Source organism: Ranitomeya variabilis, chromosome 3 (assembly GCF_051348905.1).
Source record: "Ranitomeya variabilis isolate aRanVar5 chromosome 3, aRanVar5.hap1, whole genome shotgun sequence".
Taxonomy (NCBI): Eukaryota; Metazoa; Chordata; class Amphibia; order Anura; family Dendrobatidae; genus Ranitomeya; species Ranitomeya variabilis.
This window is the reverse complement of record NC_135234.1, coordinates 486,531,616-486,548,564: the sequence shown is the minus strand read 5'-3', so window position 1 is coordinate 486,548,564 and position 16,949 is coordinate 486,531,616. Positions and strand designations below refer to the sequence as shown.

Below are 16,949 nucleotides of genomic sequence, written 5' to 3'. Positions count from 1 at the left end.
GGTTTATGGCCACGGTACCGGTACAGACCTGTGGTGTGAGCACTGCTGTATGCCCCAGGGAGGTGAGTGTCCTCTGTTATGTGGTCTGCACGGTTTATGGCCGCGGTACCGGTACAGACCTGTGGTGTGAACACTGCTGTATGCCCCAGGGAGGTGAGTGTCCTCTGTTATGTGGTCTGCACGGTTTATAGCTACGGTACCAGTACAGACCTGTGGTGTGAGCACTGCTGTATGCCCCAGGGAGGTGAGTGTCCTCTGTTATGCGGTCTGCACGGTTTATGGCTGCGGTACCGGTACAGACCTGTGGTGTGAACTCTGCTGTATGCCCCAGGGAGGTGAGTGTCCTCTGTTATGTGGTCTGCACGGTTTATGGCTGCGGTACCGGTACAGACCTGTGGTGTGAGCACTGCTGTATGCCCCAGGGAGGTGAGTGTCCTCTGTTATGTGGTCTGCACGGTTTATGGCTGCGGTACCAGTACAGACCTGTGGTGTGAGCACTGCTGTATGCCCCAGGGAGGTGAGTGTCCTCTGTTATGTGGAGCTGCTCGGTTTATGGCTGCGGTACCGGTACAGACCTGTGGTGTGAGCACTGCTGTATGCCCCAGGGAGGTGAGTGTCCTCTGTTATGTGGTCTGCACGGTTTATAGCTACGGTACCAGTACAGACCTGTGGTGTGAGCACTGCTGTATGCCCCAGGGAGGTGAGTGTCCTCTGTTATGTGGAGCTGCACGGTTTATAGCCACGGTACCGGTACAGACCTGTGGTGTGAGCACTGCTGTATGCCCCAGGGAGGTGAGTGTCCTCTGTTATGTGGTCTGCACGGTTTATGGCTGCGGTACCGGTACAGACCTGTGGTGTGAACACTGCTGTATGCCCCAGGGAGGTGAGTGTCCTCTGTTATGTGGTCTGCACGGTTTATAGCTACGGTACCAGTACAGACCTGTGGTGTGAGCACTGCTGTATGCCCCAGGGAGGTGAGTGTCCTCTGTTATGCGGTCTGCACGGTTTATGGCTGCGGTACCGGTACAGACCTGTGGTGTGAACTCTGCTGTATGCCCCAGAGAGGTGAGTGTCCTCTGTTATGTGGTCTGCACGGTTTATGGCTGCGGTACCGGTACAGACCTGTGGTGTGAGCACTGCTGTATGCCCCAGGGAGGTGAGTGTCCTCTGTTATGTGGTCTGCACGGTTTATGGCCGCGGTACCGGTACTGACCTGTGGTGTGAACACTGCTGTATGCCCCAGGGAGGTGAGTGTCCTCTGTTATGTGGTCTGCACGGTTTATGGCTGCGGTACCGGTACAGACCTGTGGTGTGAGCACTGCTGTATGCCCCAGGGAGGTGAGTGTCCTCTGTTATGTGATCTGCACGGTTTATGGCTGCGGTACAGGTACAGACCTGTGGTGTGAACACTGCTGTATGCCCCAGGGAGGTGAGTGTCCTCTGTTATGTGGTCTGCACGGTTTATGGCCGCGGTACCGGTACTGACCTGTGGTGTGAACACTGCTGTATGCCCCAGGGAGGTGAGTGTCCTCTGTTATGTGGTCTGCACGGTTTATGGCTGCGGTACAGGTACAGACCTGTGGTGTGAGCACTGCTGTATGCCCCAGGGAGGTGAGTGTCCTCTGTTATGTGGATCTGCACGGTTTATATCTGGGTCATTCCATGTCAAGTGAACCAATGATTTTTACCACTATATTTTTAATTCTTTTGAGATTTTGTTCTTTGGTAATAGTGTGTCAGAGAATGCAAAATGTGGAGAAAAAAAAATTCTAGATATTTTTTTTTTATTTTTTATTGATTTTCAAATTTCTGAAAAACTGCGGATTTCGGTGTTGCCTGCCTTTACATTTATCCCCATAACTCGGGCTAGAAAAGAGATAGAGAAACAAAATAAACACCATTCTACTCAGAACTGTACAGGTTTTCACCAGATATGTCACAAGAGTATCTTTAATAATATTTTACCTATGCGAACGCAAGCGCAAAACTTTAAAACGCATTTCCGAAAAAAACGTTTAATTTAAAAATTTCAAAAACTGCACATGTGCCTGCTATGCTCCTAGCCACTTCTGCACCAAAATACAAGCTGGGATCGTGGTGGGATCATATTTTAAAAAATAAAACTATTACAGTGTCAGTTCAAAAATCTTGATCTCAGATCTGTTCAGCCTGTGGTCTAACAGTGTGGGGTCTAGATTTACCAAATAATCCATGATTGCTAGATATTACGGTATTATTTATTATGTTACAGAGTATTAGAAGCAGGAGAGGACAGAGGAGAAGCTTTGTTAGGGCTGAGGATGACCAGGGGTAGAAGGTGACTGCAGAGCAGATGACAGGCCGGCAGCTCGAGCCTCCAGAGGCCATATTCACACCAAATCTTATCACCCAGGAGAGGTAACTCCTCAAATGGAGGGAGAAACATATTCTTAACATCCAGTTCATGTATTGTACAAACCAGGACTACAAAGAGGAGGAGGAGAGTTTGTGAAAACATCAGTTACAGGAAGCAGAACCCATCACAGGGACTCAGCAATACCGGACTTTCATCCCATGTAGTGGAAATAAAGACAGTGACGTCCATGAAGTGGTAGAAGGCGGCACAAGATCGGCAATGGATGACATAACTGGTTATGTGACCTGTGAATATGATCGGCGCTGGTGGCTACTGGACTCTCCAAAGATTGTGAAAATGAAGACGTAGAAGTGACTTTTTTGCACCTTCTGGTCCAGCGCCGTCCTTTGTGTATCCAAGAAAATCAGACATTGTAAAAGTGAACAAAAACCAGATATAACTCAGGTGGAGCCGAGCACCGTGACAGCCGCACATACTCGGACACAGAAGGAGACGGCCATTGCTAGTGAGCGCTTATGGACAAGATGACATTTCATCCATTAGAAGGGACACATTGCTGATAACAGGCCAGTGTAAAAACCTACTATTAATTGTTTGATTAGTTCATATTTTATAGTACGAGGAGGATTTAACTACTGTACTATTCTTCTTAAACACTTCAGAAATGACATGTTTAGTGATATAGTAGAAAAAAAAAAGTTCCATGTATAAATAGGTGGTAAAAATATGGGTTCTTTTAATCTTGTTTTTAACATATAATTAGGATCAGACTGTATTTAGAAAATCACACTTGAGGATGTGATCACGTTTTTTCTTTTGGCTTGTTCAATGCATTCAGGTTGAAAATGCTGAGCCAGTTGTTATGATGATTAAGATGTATTTATTCTGGCACTATGGTATTTGTTTTTTGCGTTTCTTTATTGTTACATATAAATGTTGAATGCAATAAGTTGTAATTTGAAAAGAAAAAGGGAAGAAACTCACACAAACAAAAAATCAGATGATTCAAGGCTTAAAAAAAAATACAAATGTGATAGGTCCCAAATTGAATCCCTGTACAAATATAAACAAGGTCACAAGTAACACACATGCATGGTTTCAAAATTTTAAAACATACGTTTTTTTCAGAATTGCGCATCAAAATGTTTAATTTGATTTCACCAAAACAAAATATAAAGAAACATAGTCTTGTGACATATCAAATGAAAGCCGGACCCGTTCTGAGAAAAATGCTGCCTCTCCCACCTCTATATCTTAATTCTAGCCCGAGATATGATAAAAAATGTAAAGCCATACCAGGCCAAAATCTGCGCTTTTTTAAAACTTTAAAAATCTGTAAAAAATTAACTGATGAAGGAAAAAATTCTAAACTTTTAATTTGTAATTAACTAAAGTTGTACTTCATAAAAACAAAAAATAAACAAAATCTAAAGATGTCAGGTAAAAAAAATATTCATATTTGGATCACTTGATATGGAATGACCCATCTGCGGTACCGGTACAGACCTGTGGTGTGAACACTGCTGTATGCCCCAGGGAGGTGAGTGTCCTCTGTTATGTGGTCTGCACGGTTTATGGCCGCGGTACCGGTACAGACCTGTGGTGTGAACACTGCTGTATGCCCCAGGGAGGTGAGTGTCCTCTGTTATGTGGTCTGCACGGTTTATGGCCGCGGTACCGGTACAGACCTGTGGTGTGAACACTGCTGTATGCCCCAGGGAGGTGAGTGTCCTCTGTTATGTGGTCTGCATGGTTTATGGCCGCGGTACCGGTACAGACCTGTGGTGTGAACACTGCTGTATGCCCCAGGGAGGTGAGTGTCCTCTATTATATGGATCTGCACGGTTTATGGCTGCGGTACAGGTACAGACCTGTGGTGTGAACACTGCTGTATGCCCCAGGGAGGTGAGTGTCCTCTGTTATGTGGTCTGCACGGTTTATGGCCGCGGTACCGGTACAGACCTGTGGTGTGAGCACTGCTGTATGCCCCAGGGAGGTGAGTGTCCTCTGTTATATGGATCTGCACGGTTTATGGCTGCGGTACCGGTACAGTCCTGCGGTGTGAACACTGCTGTATGCCCCAGGGAGGTGAGTGTCCTCTGTTATATGGATCTGCACGGTTTATGGCTGCGGTACAGGTACAGACCTGTGGTGTGAACACTGCTGTATGCCCCAGGGAGGTGAGTGTCCTCTGTTATGTGGTCTGCACGGTTTATGGCCGCGGTACCGGTACAGACCTGTGGTGTGAACACTGCTGTATGCCCCAGGGAGGTGAGTGCCCTCTGTTATGTGGAGCTGCACGGTTTATGGCCGCGGTACCGGTACAGACCTGTGGTGTGAACACTGCTGTATGCCCCAGGGAGGTGAGTGTCCTCTGTTATGTGATCTGCACGGTTTATGGCTGCGGTACAGGTACAGACCTGTGGTGTGAACACTGCTGTATGCCCCAGGGAGGTGAGTGTCCTCTATTATGTGGTCTGCACGGTTTATGGCTGCGGTACAGGTACAGGTGTTTGTGAACACTGCTGTGTGCCCCAGGCGGGCTAGTGTCCTCTATTATGGGGGTCTGCACGGTTTGTGGACGCTGTACAGGTACAGACCTTTCACTGGAATACAGGACAGTCTGCGTCTCATTCACTGCCAACATAGGTATCAGCAGCATCCCCACCTAATCCTGTTATTTCCACCTCAACCCCTGGGTATCATGTCTGCTATCTGGAGCTAAAAGGGTTATCTTAATGATCAGCAGTCTCTAGGACCCCCATGACCACAAACCAGACTCAGGATCTGCAGAGATTTGTACAATCTCCACCTCTGCCCAATTCATTGTCTTTTGGACGCCTGGGAAAGATGAGTGCAGCGCTCGGCTATTCCTATAGACAATGAGTGGCTGGTGGCCAAGTTCGCCAACTTTATTCCAGACTGGACCCTGCAGAGCCTGTTTTTTTTGCCATGCAGTAAGTCCTAGCAGTCGGACTCCCAAGGATTACTACGTTTTCCCATATCCTTAATATCGTGGGAATAATCCTTTTAAGTTTGGTCTTTACTTCACTCTAAATTGCATCAATCACCTGCCCATGTCAACTGCACCTCAGAAACAATTCCAGAATCAACCATTGTAACCATGTAAATGGCTAAAACTCTTATTGTCATTTTGATTAATTCTTGTCAGGGCTACTGTAACTCGCCACTAATCCATTTTCCTCTTGCTAAATTTTCCCCTCTACAATCTGTCCTGAAGGCAGAATCCAGACTCATCTGCCTGTCCAACCACTGCAGGGATGCCTCCATCCTGTGCCAGTCACTGCACTGGTTACCCTTCCGCTACATAATAGAATGTAAACATATCACTGTCACCAATAGAGCTCTCCACTGTGCTGCTCTGTCCTGCATCTCCTCCCCTGTCTGTCACAGTATGGGCTTTGTGTTCTCCAGATGCCTTATGTCCTTGCTCTGTGCACACAGAAGCTGAATGGCTTCTGAAATTTGGGATTAACCCCTCAATGTACAGGGCAAGTAGGGATGCCACCAAACGAGCCCAATCTGACTTCCCCCAAGTCTCTCCATGTGATTGTCAGCATCTGGAGCGTGCACTGGGCTACAAGCGGGGATGAGATGTATATACTGTGCGGTGGACCACAGGTTTCAGGCTGCTGTAAATTGTGATTAGCTGTAAATGTAAATATGCAATAATATAGAACATGTCAACTTTTTCAGAGACTCCATCTTTTCTGGCCAAATGTCTCAAGGTGAAATGAAATCCCTGTCCCAAGAAGAACTGCGGAAAAGACTTTATCAGACGTTTAAAAAGAAGGGGGTTTTGGATTCATTGAAGGTAATTCTGTGTTTCTCAGTGGTTTACACCCAGAGGCTGAAATCTTGTCATCCAAGTATATTGGAACGTTGCTTACAATGTCCGTATTTCATCAGGACTGGCATTTTGTATGCTGGATGAAGGGAGTGCTGGGGTAACATGTGTCAAGTCCATTAAGAGGTTTGTGTCTCCTAATGAGTTTTTCGCATGTTCGAGCAGCAAAACAATGTACTGCGATCTCAGACTGGAGTACATGTCCATATGATGAATTTGTCAGCTTCATGGCTAAGCTTCGCTCATTACTAAAAAGTAAGGCCGACCTGGCTGGGACTGATGTTAAAACAGCAAAAGTCCCAAAACTTTTGCAACTCAGCAGAGCCACAAACGTTTGCAACATTTCTGGTGGAAGCTGTTTGATGAATCAGGGCATTGATTAAAAAATGCTTAATCACATAACTCTGTAAAACAGAATAAAGGGGTTGTCCACTATTTAAAAATACTTTTTTGTTTTTAATAAAAATTAAAGTCCATACTCATTTGGTGCCACCTTTAGCTGCCGGCGTCCCTCGCTGGGCTCCTGGCTTTCACTTCTGGCAAGCAGCCGATCAGTGGCCACCTTTTAAATATTCTAAATGCTTGAAATCAATGCTTCCAGTTTCTATCAAATTGCATATTTTTTTATTCATTTTTTATTTTCAACAAGACACAGCTTAGAAATCAGCTCATCCAAGATCTGAAGCTCCGTGTCGGCAGTGGCCAGTCCCTTCAGTCTCCTCAGGTTTCTGGTGACTCTCTATTGCACAGGGCCTGCAACAGTCTGGTGGCCGATCACCTGAGCAGATGTGGCTACGAGTTCTCTCTGTCTGTGTTTTACCCAGAGTGTGGTCTGGAGAAAGACAAGGTAGGTCGTATTTGGCGTGATGAACACTAGAGACATACATCTACTGGTAAATGTCAACTGGCCATTGTCCTATCACTTATGGTGGAAACTACACATTGTGCATCTGGGATGATTTTTTTCTATTTTATTGAGTGTTTTGATGATTACTTGTCAGTTGTGTAAGGTTAATCTCCCACAATGTTTTTGACTGAGCAAAAATATGCAGCGTCAAAAACGCACACCAAAAACTCAAAGTGTGTAAGGTGGCAGCAAAGTGGATGGGAGTTACAGAAATCGCACGCCCACAGTGCTTTTCTTTTTTGTTATACAGCACAAGCTGACCCACGGTGAGAATTTGAAATCCACAACATGACAATTTCTCTTATGGGTATGCTGCGTTTTCTGTGTGGATTTTTCCCACAGACAAGCATTAGATTCAGAAAATCCACAGGTAAAAATAAAAATATGCGTTTTGATCCCAGTATATATGCACACGTCACTACCCTGACATGAACAGAGATTAAGTACCTTATTTTGCGGATTATAAGACGCACCGGCCCAGAAGACGCTTCAGTGGGTGCGGCTGCAGTGGAGTGGGGTCACAGGATGCAGGGTCACTGCTTCAGGAGGTCGGCGGTGGCAGGAGCCGGGCAATGCTGCACTGCCTGGGATCTCAGAAGGTGTTGGCGCCGGTGACCAAAGTCCATTTTTTTTATGATATCTCTTCGGTGGGGTCTGGAAAATGGCCTCCAGAGGCGGCGCATGAGAAGATTGTCTCCCAAGATCTCAATCTATGCATGCGCCACCTCCAGCGGCCATTTTCCCATAGCCCACCGCAAGGATATCATGGACTCCGGCGCCGACACTTTCTGAGATCCCAGGCATTGTGTCTCTCCTGCCGCCGACCTTTTGAAGCACCAACCCTGCCTTCTGTGACCCACTCCACCGCCGCCGTCCCCCAGTGTGCTCACTCTGGATTATGAGCCGCAACCCTATTTTCCTCCCAAATTTAGAGTAAAAAAGTGCGTCTTCTAATCCGAAAATACAGTATGTTTGCAGCACGCTGTAAAGGAGCATCACCTAAACCACATTCCTTTTCCTATGAAGGATTTCTCGATCCAAGATTTAATGCAGCTGATGAAAATCAACCCCAAATCCAGCATCTACAAGTCTCTGGTAATTTGGATTTTTATTGTATTTTTATTGTTGCTTTCAACATGCTGTACTTTGATGATTATATGTTTGTTTATTTCTCTTTTTTTCTCCCGCAGACGTCAACCCACCAAAACAGTAGTAGGAAAGGTATAATTATATTGTTTGGTTATCAATATTGTTGTGTTTGATTCAGAAAAGGCATGTGTGTCCATATTTCAGATTAGTCTCTGTATAATAATTATTGATGAGCGTGCGTGCTGGGATAAGGTGTTCTCTGACCATGCTCGGGTGGTAGCTCGAATAATATGTTCGTGTTCCCTCAACTGCACGTCTCGCGGCTGTTAGACAGCAGCAACACGTGCAGGGATTGCCTAACAGCCGCGGGGACTTGAACATATTATTTGAGCATGCTGACGGCACTCTGCTAGCACCAGAGCATGGTCTGAGAACACCTTATCCCAGCACGTTCGCTCATCACTAACAATATCATTTTTTTTTATACCCGTATAATTCAAAGCTTCTTCCTGTAATGGCGATAGCGGACGTGGCTGTTTGTGCTTGTGTGATTATCTGCCTCCATGTACCCTATGGATGAGGCTTTGTTTATTCTCTTACATATCGATGGTGATACGATAGTATTCAATATATATGGATGTTGGTGTGTAATTGTAGCTATTTCTGCTCTTCAATGGTTATAGTTAATATTTCTATATTTTGGAGGTTTTCTCGTACAGATCCTGGCAGAACTGATAGACAACCACCTGAACAGAGATGGCAGAGATGCCGATACACAGACCGCCACAACGTCTCCTTACAGGGAGTCAATAGGTATAATTTACTAGTAATCCAGCTGCTCTTCTTTCAATTATTACTATCATGAGTTGTGTTTTCACACTTTTGTTGAAGCTTAGTATTACTCTTTAGTAGAGACTAAAGTTTGTGCTTTATTCTCAACTATTTCAAAAAATAAAATAAACCAGACCTTGTCATACTCAATAGTATGCAGAAAATAAGATAGGAACACAATGGACATATACCCTGCTGTAAGAAAGTAAAAGCAATAGTGCATAGAAATAACATAAGGTACTTAGTATACACTGTTTTTGATTTAAAAAAAAAAGCATACAAGCCATCCCACCGCAACAAGGTGTACCCAAACCGGGACAGTCCTAACCTCTAGTATTAAAACCTTACCATGTGTCAAAGTGACTTCAATGTGAATAAAGTCCGAGCTGGGACCCAACTGTGGACACCCAGCAATGGGAAGCTATATAATAGTAACGCCCAGCTCAAAGAAAGGGCAGCCATGCCCTTGTATGCACAGTGCAAGAAACTAAAGCAAAACTGAAAGAAATGGACTGGAGTATAGTAAGCCACGTCTAGGAGCATGTTCACACTGGCCATTAAACAGACAAAACCTAAGAAAAGGAATATATACCATTCATCTTTTGTTTTCATCTTAGCTTTTGTCTGTTTAATGGCCAGTGTGAACATGCTCTTACACGTTGCATGTACAGGGGGGCCTTTATGTGGATACACCTGGGTGGGCTATTTATAAAGTTGGATCCAAAATGGCCACCATGGTCACCCCCCATCTTGAAAATGTTTCCCCTTCCCATATACTAATGTGCCACAAACAGGAAGTTGATATCACCAACCATTCCCATTTTATTTAGGTGTATCCATATACATGGCCCACCCTGTATACCAACTTATATTCCATTTCTTTCGTTTTTTCAATAAGTATGCAGTATACTCTCTATAGGAAAAAGGCTAAAAATCGGACAGATTGGCAGTGTTCTGCTTTGACTACTTTGAAAAATGTCAGCCTGTTTCTTTCCTCTGAATGATGCTGTTCTCATTGACTTTATATGTGCCCCTTATTAACTATACGAAATATTTTGCGGAACACAACCAGAGACTGAATTTAGCTTTTTTTTCTTATGTATTTTAGTACTTACTTTCTATACAGAATCTCTTGCATTTTTTAACAATATATTCTCCTAATTTTACAGTTGAGAAATTGAAATTTATCGATGAACGGTTTGAAGAAATGTATCCAAAACGCTCAAAATTTGAGTCCCTGGAAGGCAAGCTGGCTGAGTATCGCCGAGAAATGGAAGAGCAGCTCCAGCAAGAAATGTCTCAAAAGGTTTGTATGTTATAGAGTGGAGAAGAACGGAAATTCTACCAATAGAGGACTGGTCAGGGTTTCCCCGTTTATGATAACAGGTCTTAGTATTTGAGGTCAGACATGAGCATAACCTGGAAAACCTAGTCTGTAACTCTTCTTTAAATTATAGATTTTAACTTCATTTGTTTTCCCTGCACAACCCCTTTATTCCCTATACATCAGATGTGTATTCCTTTATTAATCGGTGGGTGTCCAACTGCCCGACCCTGCACCAATCAGCAGAATGGGAAACTTTTATCGCTGTTACAAAAGCAACAGGTCGGAGGCTCATCTGTCTCTCTATTCATTCTGTATGAATCTGCTAAAAAAAGTCAAACGCACTGCTTAGCGCAGCCCCATAGGGAATTGATGGATTGCAATGGATCCATGGATTGCCCATGAGCGTGATAAAAGTGCTTTGTACTGCAGATTGGTGGGGGTCCCAGCAGTCAGACCCTCAACGACCTACAAGTTATCATTTATCCTTTTGCACTGAAAAGTGACTGCCATGTACAAATACCCTATCTGGTGCCCTTTGTTTTCTTCCTGGTGCTCCTGCATACAAGAGTGGCATGGGGATTCACTCCTCCGCCGTAGCTGCCATCTTGAACATGAGTTCTGGAAGGCCGATCTCCAAGGAGAAGGCACCAGGTCAGGTGAGACTGTACATGGCAAATTTCTAGTCCCTTTTTAGTGTCAGGAAGGAGGGTCACTTATTATCAGGTTATGTAACAGGATACCCGTCTCAACATATGTCATCTTCCATTTATTCATTTTTTTCCCAAGTTCAAACATTTTAAAGATGTTGAACTTGCAAAAATTAAACTAGAAGAAAGCGAAAAGTCCCAGAAGGAGATTTCTGATTTACGTAGAGAATTGGAAAAGACCTACCAGTTGAAATACGATGGCTTGGTGTCCCGAGAGAAGAATGCGGTGGAGAGACTTCAGAGGCAACAGGAGGTAATGCCAAGCTAATCCTGCTCTAGTATGATGGCGTGTGGCAATACGATCAGACCCGTTGTCTGTGCTGGTCTTTTACATCTTAATATTATCTATTATTTATAGGTTTTTATCCTGCTCATTAGCAAAGTTGCCCTGGGGTGTGTGAATCAAACGTCCTTGATATGAGTGACTACCCCAGCAGTGATTGTTCTTTATTTGCTCCCAGTTTGGCTGCTTTATCTCCTAGTATGTTATGGCCCTCAGTTCCCCATTTTCATGTGCTCTCGGTATGAGAGCTTGTAATTTCTTAGGAACAAATGTGAGTCGCAGGAATGAGCTTGGACGTAGCTTTTTTTTTTGTGTGTGTGTTTGAGATAAAGAATAGAACAGAAATCTTTTGAAGACGACCTTTGCCAGGTATGTCATACACCGTGTTCAGATGGAGCGTCTTCTCTCTTGACAGATTGAATCCAAGGATGTATATGCTCAGAGACAGACGCTGCTCATAGAGATTGAGGCAGTGCGGAAGCGGGAAATGGACCTTCGGCAACGAATCGATGCTTTTGAGCTGTACGTGTTGGTAATTTCTTTACATATTTTATTACCTTCATTTCATATATGATTTTATTACACATTGGTGGGAATTTATCATTCAGTTCTTGTCAGAAAACAACAAGGCTATGGGCACACGTTCAGGATTTTTCGCGTTTTTTTCGCTATAAAAACGCTTAAAAAACGCATGCATCATTTATAATGCATTCCGCAATTTTTTATGCATATGTTGCGTTTTTTCCGCAAAAAAAAAACGCATCGCAGTAAAAAACGCAGCATGTTCATTAATTTTGCGGATTTTTTGCGGATTTCCCACTATATTATTGCATTGGGAAATCTCCAGAAAAAAACGCAAAAAATTGGCAAGAAAAACGCATGCGGATTTCTTGCAGAAAATGTCCGGTATTGTTCAGGAAATTTCTGAAGAAATCCTGACGTGTGCACATAGGCTTAGTTGTAAAAAAAAAAAATGTAGCAACTTTTGGCATTTTCATATCAACTTAGAAACTTTTCAGAAAAGTGGGCGCACCTTGGCAGGACGGGCACGGCCCAATAGATTCACTGTAATTTGTGCCAGAAAGATGTATAAAACTGTATGATTGGATTTTGGTGCCTACACAGGCCAAAAGATGAGTTAGATTGATTAAAAAGCATAAACCTCTGACTCTTAGAAATGCCATGCCGTGATTATCTACCCCCTACATATTTTACGTATGCGCAGATAAAGGGCAGTTTAATCCGCAGTATAGGGAAAATTTGCAAGAGATGGTAATGGAAAAATCTGTCACAGTTTTGAAAAGGACAGATTTTCAGTGAGCCTTTAATAATATATTAAACTGCATCGATGCTAAACACTTATGATAGATCAAAGTAATTTCCATTTTAGAGCTCAAAAGTTACAAGAAGAGAAGAACAGGAGTGTGAACGAGCTGCTGCGGATGCGAGAGCAGGATGTAAAGAATATTGAAGATACATATGAACATAAGATTAAAGATGAAGTCTTACGGTTTGTTTATCTGCTTGTGTATCCTACCTCAAGAGTATAAAATTACTGTAGGATTTCTGCTTAAGAAGGGTTAAAGGAAACAAGTCTACACACGTGGTTGGTAAAGCATTAATAATATGCTACAGGGCTATCAAAGTGGTTAACCGGTGTCAGAAGAAAAGTATGCAGGCAATCTATGTGGCTGCGGATTGCCAAATCATGAGAGTGTGTGACGTGGACACTGTTACGATTCCCATGTATTCCCTGTGTGGGTGGTCACATGCCGACTAGACTCTTGAGCATCTCGTAATTCTTTTCTATTGATAGAACCTGGGGAAGTTTAGTCAGCAGATGAGTACATGAAGTAGTAGAGTGACTGCAAGCAGTAGTAGAGTGACTGCCAGCCGTAGTAGAGTGACTGCCAGCCGTAGTAGAGTGACTGCCAGCCGTAGTAGAGTGACTGCCAGCCGTAGTAGAGTGACTGCCAGCCGTAGTAGAGTGACTGCCAGCCGTAGTAGAGTGACTGCCAGCCGTAGTAGAGTGACTGCATGAAGTAGTAGTAGAGTGACTGCAAGCAGTAGTAGTGTGACTGCAAGTAGTAGTAGAGTGACTGCATGAAGTAGTAGTGACTGCAAGTAGTAGTAATAGTGACTGCAAGCAGTAGTAATAGAGTGACTACAAGCAGTAGTAGAGTGACTGCAAGCAGTAGTAGAGTGACTGCAAGCAGTAGTAGAGTGACTGCAAGCAGTAGTAGAGTGACTGCAAGCAGTAGTAGAGTGACTGCAAGCAATGGTAGAGTGACTGCAAGCAGTGGTAGAGTGACTGCAAGCAGTAGTAGAGTGACTGCACGAAGTAGTAGAGTGACTGCACGAAGTAGTAGAGTGACTGCATAAAGTAGTAGTAGAGTGACTGCACGAAGTAGTAGAGTGACTGCATGAAGTAGTAGTAGAGTGACTGCAAGCAGTAGTAGAGTGACTGCAAGTAGTAGTAGAGTGACTGCATAAAGTAGTAGAGTGACTGCAAGTAGTAGTAATAGTGACTGCAAATAGTAGTAATAGAGAGACTGCAGGCAGTAATAGAGTGACTGCAAGTAGTAGTAGAGTGACTGCATGAAGTAGTAGAGTGACTGCAAGCAGTTATAGAGAGACTGCATGCAGTCTTCTGAGACAGGACAATTCCTTTAACCCCTTTACGACGTATGTTGATAGGGCAGTCATAGGTTGTGTATCCCTCTGTGATACGGGCTCTAGCTCTGAGCTCGCATCTTTCCCAGCACATGACCGCTTATTCCATTATATTGCGGACTTGTCAGTATGCTTTGCCCACAGACACACGGTCCATGGAAACAAACTGACACGTGCACAGACCCATTCACCGGTATGTGCAAAAACTGTCACAACAAGAACCAGACACACTGATGTCTGAAAGAGACCTTATCTATACAATCATTTAACCCCTTCACCTCGAAGCCTGTCTTCACCTTCCTGACCAAGCCAGTTTTTACAATTCTGACCACTGTCACTTTATGAGTTCATACCTCTGGAACGCTTCAATAGATCCCGCTGATTCTGAGAATGTTTTCTCGTGACATATTATACTTCATGTTAGTGGTAAAATTTATTCAATATGACTTGCGTTTATTTGTGAAACAAAAATGGCAATTTGGCAAAAATTGTGAAAATTTCGCAATTTTTAAACTTTGAATTCTTATGCCCTTAAATTAGAGAGTCATATCACACAATATAGTTAATAAATAACATTCCCCTCATGTCTACTTTACATCAGCACAATTTTTGAAACATAATTTTTTTTTGTTAGGAAGTTATAAGGGTTAAAAGTTGACAAGCGATTCCTCATTTTTACAACAAAATTTGCAAAACCATTTTCTTAGGGACGACATCACATTTGAAGTTTACTTTGCGGGGCTTCTATGACAGAAAATACCCAAAAGTGACATCATTTTAAAAACTACACGCCACAAGGTACTCAAAACCACATTCAAGAAGTTTATTAACCCTTCAGGTGCTTCACAGAAATTAATGGAATGTTAAGGAAAAAATAAACGCGTAACTTTCTTTCACAAAAATTTTAATTTAGACCTATTTTTTTTTTCCTTTCGCAAGGGTAACAGGAGAAAATGGACCATACATTTTGTTGTGCAATTTCTCCTGAGCATGTCAATATCCCGTATGTGGGGGGAACACTGCTTTCTCTATCGCTTCATTGGGGACACAGGAACCATGGGTGTATGCTGCTGCCACTAGGAGGCTGCCACTATGCACAAAAAAAGTTATCTCCTCCTCTGCAGTATACACCCCACTGACTGGCATTCAGAAATTCAGTTTAGCTTAGTGTCAGTAGGAGGTGGACACGGGTCTTTCATTAGACCCATATCTACCTCAGTGTGCGTCGTTCCTTTTCAGGTACCATGGAGGGATACAGTGTGAACAGTCACTACTGTACTTCCACAATCAGACTGTGAGTACGGCGTGTACTGTCACCCCGTATCCTCATAGATCTGTCAGCAGGACCCCAGCCCCTAACACAGAAGCGTGTTTAGGAGATCCGAACCGGTCCTAGCTCTGTCTCCCACCCACTCGCCCACCAGAGCCTGTCGGCTTGAGGAGATGAGGTCACCCATCAACAGTTTCATTCTGGACGTCCGATGCATTCCCTGGTTTATGAGGTACCTCTCTTTCCCCAGGGTTCTTCCTAGCTGCCAACGTGGGATGAAGGAAGTGAGTATTTCAAAGGACGCTTGGGTCATTAGCCCCCTTTCCATGGTTGGGGTCATAGGGCCGCCGCTAGCGCTGAGGTTCTCTGTGCTCTGGGTGGGGGGCGCAGGCCTGGCTGATTTCCAAGGCTCCAGCCGCGCTCCAGGCACTTATTCTCCCCGTGTCTGGCTTGTTTTCCCAGGGGCATCGCGTCCCAGGGCGAGGGTAACCGCTGTGCCAGCGCGGAGGCCTTTGCTGGCATCCGTGCCGCACCTTACCCCATCTGCGGTCGCCGGTTTCTAATTTAGGCCCCGGCTTCTGCCTGGGCCTAATCCGGCGCCGCGACTCCGCCCCCTTCCTCTTTCCTTCGGGCGAGCTTCTCTCCCGCCCGTCTTACCTCCTCCCCTTCCTGCTCCCCGGCTAGCTCCGCCCACCGGCGCCATCTTCGCTTCTAATTTAGGCCCCGGCTTCTACATGGGCCTACTCCGGCGCCGCGACTCTGCCCCCTTTCTCTTATCTTCGGGCGGGCTTTTCTCCCGCCCGTCTTAACACATCCTTCCTGCACCTCAGTGAGCTCCGCCCACCGGCGCCATCTTTGTCCTCCATCATCAGGGGCGGTTAGCTCCGCTCCTTCTGGCCGCAGTAAATCCTTCACTTGGTGCCACACGCAACTTGCTCTTCCCTTTTCCTCAGTTGGGGTGTAATAGAGCACTGGCCACATCTTCTCAAGCGTTCGCCATTTTCCACCCGTGGACCCGGATGGTGTATCTCCTACAGGACCTCACCAAGCCTTTACTGCCTAGAAGCTACTACAGGACATCTGCCGTGAGTAGCTCTGCACTGCAGAATGAAACCCTCCTGTCCCCTAACCTTCTGGCATTTTCTTTAGGGGCTCGCTCATCATGTCCCATTCTAAGGGAGGTCGTTCTCATCCTCCTGCTTCCTCTTCTACTTCCTCTGCCTTAGTCAAACACTTTGTGTGTTCGTCCTGTAACTGCAAGCTTCCCTCAGGTCAGTCCTCTCCCCTCTGTCAGGCCTGCAGCAATCCCACTGTACCCACCGCCCAGGAACTCCCTGCTCCTCCGCTTGAGAGTGAGGCCTCCACCCCAGTTTGGGCTTCCTCTCTGTCACAATCGGTGGCGGATCTCACCAGGGTGTCTCAGACCCTAGTGTCTGTACTTGATAGATTGCCCCTGCAGACTTCCGTTCTGGCCAGCGGGTCACAGGAAGCTCTGTCCGAGCCTACCAATTTAGCCCGCAAAAGATCCAGACTGGAACTCCGGTCTGAGTCTTCCTCCCTTTCCATCTCGCCCCACGGTCCGTCTCAGCGGTCTGCCTCTTCCCGGTCCTCTTCTCCCGAGTCAGACGTGCCCTCGGA

General features: G+C 45.0%; 1 protein-coding gene across 3 annotated transcripts in view; it reads left to right on the top strand.

Moving 5' to 3' along the window:
• OFD1 (OFD1 centriole and centriolar satellite protein) overlaps nt 1-16,949 on the top strand; it is an 83,133-nt gene that overhangs the window by 6,263 nt on the left and 59,921 nt on the right. For 2 of the 3 annotated variants that reach the window (XR_013223941.1, XM_077296780.1), the window contains exons 2-10: nt 6,074-6,191; nt 6,874-7,071; nt 8,158-8,226; nt 8,322-8,352; nt 8,926-9,033; nt 10,221-10,357; nt 11,165-11,338; nt 11,784-11,890; nt 12,759-12,878. Coding sequence is in view for 2 of the 3 variants with exons in the window: in XM_077296780.1 (XP_077152895.1) it covers nt 6,096-6,191; nt 6,874-7,071; nt 8,158-8,226; nt 8,322-8,352; nt 8,926-9,033; nt 10,221-10,357; nt 11,165-11,338; nt 11,784-11,890; nt 12,759-12,878 (1,040 nt within the window). In the remaining variant the exon portion in view is untranslated. Of the gene's footprint in view, nt 1-4,318; nt 4,353-6,073; nt 6,192-6,873; nt 7,072-8,157; nt 8,227-8,321; nt 8,353-8,925; nt 9,034-10,220; nt 10,358-11,164; nt 11,339-11,783; nt 11,891-12,758; nt 12,879-16,949 lie in introns of those variants that run through there. The other variant, XM_077296781.1, reaches the window with a different exon arrangement.